Raw genomic sequence first — 4,970 nt, 5'->3', positions numbered from 1 at the left:
TCTCTGTGTTGCCCTGCGACAGACTGGTGACCTGTCCAGGGTGAACCCCGCCTCCCGCCCGAAACGTTAGCTGGAGATGGGCACCAGCAACCCTCCCGACCCCATTAAGGGACAAGGGTGCAAGAAAATGGATGGATGGATGGATGGATAATTTTAAATGTGTAAATTATTAGATATACTTTATATTAGCATGTTAATACTTAAACCACCTAATTATATAAAACATTGTCTTCAATTCCCTTGATTCTCTTCACACATAATCTTACACATTACATTAAGATAATCCCAAGAATGACAAAATAAAACGTCACAAATTGAAGTCCACCTTATGATTATAGTCAATAATTACATGGGACCACGAAAAGGGTCTTTAAAAACTGAAATAAGTAACTTGTCAGTGGCAGTAACTTTCTTTGAAATTATTGCTTTATCCTAGAAAAAGTCCCTTCAGTTCCTTATTACTGCCTCATACCTTTTATCATGATTTGTCAACATGTAGTCTTAAAAAGATTCAAAATGTAAACACTAGAGGGCACCAGAGTTGGTGATTCTGTAACAGTAAATGTTGACATATGCACTCTTAAAAAGAAAAGCCAAGATTTGGTTCTGCACCTAATATTTATTAAAAAAATACAAAACTTCAAAAAGTTTCCATAGGAAAGCGATATGAATGTGCTATCCCATCTCTTTCATATCCAGTTTACATGCATGGTCAAACTTTGTCAGAGTCTTGTTAATATGACAATACATATTAATATTATAGAAGAGTTACCACAACATAAAGAAAAAAAACAAAGAGGAGAGGAGGTGTTGTTTGCCGTTTGAGTCCCTGTGTTTAAGTGTTAATCGTCAAGATTTTATTCTACTTTGAGAATCCATTTTTGAATACTAACAAAAAACGTATATAAACAGTTTCTGAAAAACTTAAATAGTTAGACCTAAGTTACAGTTACAAAGATTGAAATAAAAACATAAGATGCTTAAGATCTTGAAGACTAACACTTGCAAGGTTCTGTTCAGAAGCTCATGGAAAAGATAATTATAGCAGCCATTTGAGGATCTTTATCCCACCTCTGACCATTGCTTTGTGGGCATCAGATGTGACTAGTTGCTAGTGGTGAAATACCCTGAACTAATAACATGGTGCAGGTCACTTAGCATAAATAAGGTCTAGAATTTTGTTCCCAAAAACCAACAGCCACCTCCATCTCAAAATACTTTCATAGCTGAGTCCTTCTGACATGTGATGTCAGTTCTTCAATTTAGAACTTTGTTTTTTTTAACTTTTTTTCAGTTCTGAAAATAGGCACATGATTAAGTACCTCATACAAATACTAGAGGTCAGCAGCAAATTATGTTAACACAGAGCTGCTTGTTACACCTTATCCAATACCCACAGAGATGGTCCAAGGTGTGATTCAGCCTCAGTCAAAGGTTGACTCCCAGCTTCTGTACAGAACACTGAAATATGTGCAACAACATCCCCACTTCTCTCCCGTCAAGTAACTGGCCTCAAAAATTAGCTTGAGAACTATCTGCTTAGTTTAATAAAAATAATAATAATTATAATAATAAAACAATAAAATAAAAATAAAATAAATCTAAGAAAAACAGCTTCTTTCTGTAGCTGGTCTTAAACCACATGGGCATGGCAAGGCTTAGTGGGCATGTCCAAGCTGCTCTCTCGGCCACAGCATGCTGGAAGGTCGAACAAGGAGGACTCCTCTGCCGGAGCTGGAAGGCCCTGGGAGCAGACTTGCTGCACATATTGCCTAAAGGTGAAATGGGCACAAGTTATAATTTTAAAAAAGGAACTTTAAAAACTGTAGAATTTCCTCATGAATTAATTTTTAAGACAAAAACTCACCAGGCAGGACGGGACATGACATAGTAAATGTCGGGTCTTTGGAAGCCATTAAAGGTGGAGGAAGCAGCTACAGTGTAGGCACCCATGTTCTCAAAAACCAGCCAGTCCCCCACCTGGAGGTCAGGCAGGGTACACAGTTCCACGATCCGATCTAGACCATCACATGTAGGGCCCCATATGCTGCAGGGGTACACTGCCTCATCTGGTTTTGGCTTCTATAAGAAACAATCGGAAGAAAATTTATAAAGATCTGGTCAGCATTTTTTTCCCCCCCTTTGATCCCACCGCAGTGATAAACTTTGAATCTGACTGACCTTATGCAATGTTGGCAAACAGTGAGCGTGGTCATAGAGGATGCAGTTAAAGGAGCCGTACACCCCATCATTGACATAGTACATCAGAGTTCTGTCACTGGTCCCTTCGTCTTCCTCTGCAGGTAAAAGGTAAGCAATTAGTTTCATGGTCATAATTAATTGGCAACTGCAATATCTCAGTTGTCTGTTCAGATGAAGCCCTTACCATCTGAAGATGATTCGTCATCCATGATGACCTTCTTAGCAATGATGTTCACCACTAACGTGTAAGCAGATGCCACATAGAAGCGTCCCGGCTCAGCGATGACCCTGACCCCAGAGTCGACAGGAAAGTACTTGTCGAGGGCCGTGTTGATTACTACTGTAATCTAGAAATGGAAATGAGTTCACACGTAAGTCAAGTAAAATTTTACATAAAAAACAGAAAATCCTGGTTAAACAAAAACATTTCAAGCTACCTCTTCAAACTTCAGTTCAGTGTCATCCGAACCAGGAAAACCTCCTCCAATGTCCAGGAGATCCATGTTGAAGCCAAGCTCTTCCTGTATGTCCAGACATTAAGTTTAGGCTTCTTTGCAGAGCAGAAAACATAAATTACAGCTGACTACGCTCTTTATGAGCAACTCACCCCCATATCAAAGACACAGCGAGCATCTGCAATAGCTTTGGTGTAGGTCTCTGCATCAGTGCAGCCGCTCCCAACATGAAAACTGACACCGATCACATCCAGCCCCAGTTCCTTCGCCCGCTCCAGGAGACCGCGACAAGCTTTGAGGGGAGCACCGAACTTCACACTGAGGCGACACACGGCCTTTGAGTCATCTGTGGCGATGCGCAACACCAACCTGAACGGAGAACAGAAACGGCTTTAACAAAGGCCAAAAATCAAAGTCAATCATTGTGTTTAAAAAGCAAAACTCTTACTTGGCATTGTCGTGACAACGGGCCACTTTCATGAGTTCCACTTCACTATCAAAGGTCATCATTTGGACTCCGTGTGCAGATGCGTACTTTATTTGTGAGACCTGCTTGCAGGGGTTGGCGTAGATTATTCTGCTGGGATCCACTCCCAGGGACTGAACAAACTGGATCTCAGTCTGTGGGAGGACAATACCAACAGTCAGCAAAAAACGGAGGAGGCACAAGTGCACTTTCAGCTAATAAATAAATTGTGCTAGCAGCATTGATGGAAAGCTCCCAAAGCCTACCTTGCTTGCACAGTCGAAGCCAGTTCCCAATGATGCCAGAGTCATAACTACAGCCTGGCTGTCGTTGCACTTAACGGCGTAGAAAGGAGTGATGCGAGGCAGAGCTCTTGCCCAACGGAGGTGTTTGCGTAAAACATCCCCCAAGTCACAGACATAGAATGCATCCCTGTCATCCTGAAATAGAAAAGCAAAAATAATGTTATAGATTACCTTTAACAAACATGAATAGTGAATTAGACCTGCTTATTACAGGCAAAAACAATTCTAAAAGTGAATCACTTGGACAAAGCTATCCGGTTTAATCAAAGGTGTAGATTTTCAGAGTATATCCTGCTGACAAAGCAAATCAGGCCATCTGTCCATTACACAAGCCCCACCGGATACTTACTGTCAAGGATGACTCATTGATTTTCTGCTCAACAATGTCCCGAGCAGAGAAGCCCTCTTCAAGAAAGGAAAATTCAAATTTGTTGAGTGTGGTGGTGTTCATCTCGATCAGTACTTTCGGTTCGTCACACGTAAACTGAAAGAATCAAAACAAAGAATACTCAAAAGACAGCATCTTTTCCCCCTATTGATTACTCCACTTGATTAGACTCTGTGGACATGACATGTATAATCACTGTGAAAAATGTAAGGAACTCCAAAAACATTTGGGTAAAACGTGATACTTACTTGGATATGAAAGAGTTGGAATACGGAACTGCTGTTACTCAGGTGCAGAGAAGCCAAGGTGGTTCACCAGTGAAGTTAAACCCCTTAAGATACAACTCAAGGCCTGGGCCTGTTGAGCAGCTGGAGTGTGCCTTCCTAGAGTGAAGATTCTGAAAGGAGGAACTTTTATTTAGCATTCTAGTGAATCTATAACACAAACAATACATATGTACTCATACAGTAGCGTGAATTAATACAAGTTTTGCTACTCAGTCTAAAACTAGCGCCCGGATCGATACGTGGCATTCTGATTTTATAACTTATGATTAACTTGACACTAGGGTTGAAAAAAATTCGTTGAAAGACGAGATTCTTTTAAGTCACACCCAGCCTAACGCTTTAGCCAATCAGAGATGAAGAACGTTCTTCCACTTCGAATGATGGAGAAAAAACTAACCAATCAGCGTTGAATGACGTTCACATGCCGGTTCCGCTGGAGCGCCGAACGCCATGAGGCGATGTTACGTTTTCAATTTATTACGAAACTCATTCATCAAAAAAATTTAAAAAAAACGTTAATCAATTAAAGTTAATCACAAAATAGAAAAGACAAAAATATTCCGTTTGTCATAACACCAAAACTAGTTATAGAGAATAAGTGTTTCATGGCTTCGCCGTAACGGTAACAAAGAAAACGGGTTGCTAGCTTAACAGACTGTCACACCGGCCACGTCGTAGCTTTTAAAAGCAACATTACACTAAACTAAACCGACCAATTAATTACAGAGACTCACCAAATGACAAAAATTCTTACCTTAAAAAGCATTTACAAAGAGTTTGTCCATTAGACCAGAGTGCTGGGGTTTAAAATAAAGCAGGTCCCTTCCTGTGAAGCGCACTGCTTGAGGTGTAGCTTGACTGAGCCGA

General features: G+C 40.6%; 1 protein-coding gene across 1 annotated transcript; it reads right to left on the bottom strand.

The window, feature by feature from the left end:
* Positions 1-599: 599 nt before the first annotated feature.
* On the bottom strand, positions 600-4,970 carry odc1 (ornithine decarboxylase 1). Its single transcript, XM_008399661.2, has 11 exons — positions 4,858-4,970; positions 4,065-4,213; positions 3,778-3,912; positions 3,390-3,563; positions 3,106-3,278; positions 2,810-3,026; positions 2,640-2,723; positions 2,387-2,549; positions 2,182-2,297; positions 1,868-2,082; positions 600-1,772 (listed from the first exon to the last, which is right to left on the bottom strand). Exons 3-11 carry the CDS (start codon positions 3,877-3,879, stop codon positions 1,634-1,636), a joined length of 1,383 nt encoding a protein of 460 aa, XP_008397883.1. The 5' UTR covers positions 3,880-3,912; positions 4,065-4,213; positions 4,858-4,970; the 3' UTR covers positions 600-1,633.

The sequence above is a fragment of the Poecilia reticulata genome, linkage group LG22 (assembly GCF_000633615.1).
Source record: "Poecilia reticulata strain Guanapo linkage group LG22, Guppy_female_1.0+MT, whole genome shotgun sequence".
Lineage (NCBI taxonomy): Eukaryota > Metazoa > Chordata > Actinopteri > Cyprinodontiformes > Poeciliidae > Poecilia > Poecilia reticulata.
The sequence above is the reverse complement of the archived record's forward strand: the minus strand, read 5'-3'. Positions and strand labels throughout refer to the sequence as shown.

Excerpts from the sequence above, each read along its gene's own strand:
- odc1 (XM_008399661.2), bottom strand. The coding sequence starts at position 3,879 with ATGAACACCACCACACTCAACAAATTTGAATTTTCCTTTCTTGAAGAG. Across the intron at positions 2,724-2,809 it reads GCTGTGTCTTTGATATGGGG|GAAGAGCTTGGCTTCAACAT; the intron begins GTGAGTTGCTCA and ends CTGGACATACAG. Across the intron at positions 2,550-2,639 it reads CTGAACTGAAGTTTGAAGAG|ATTACAGTAGTAATCAACAC; the intron begins GTAGCTTGAAAT and ends TTCCATTTCTAG.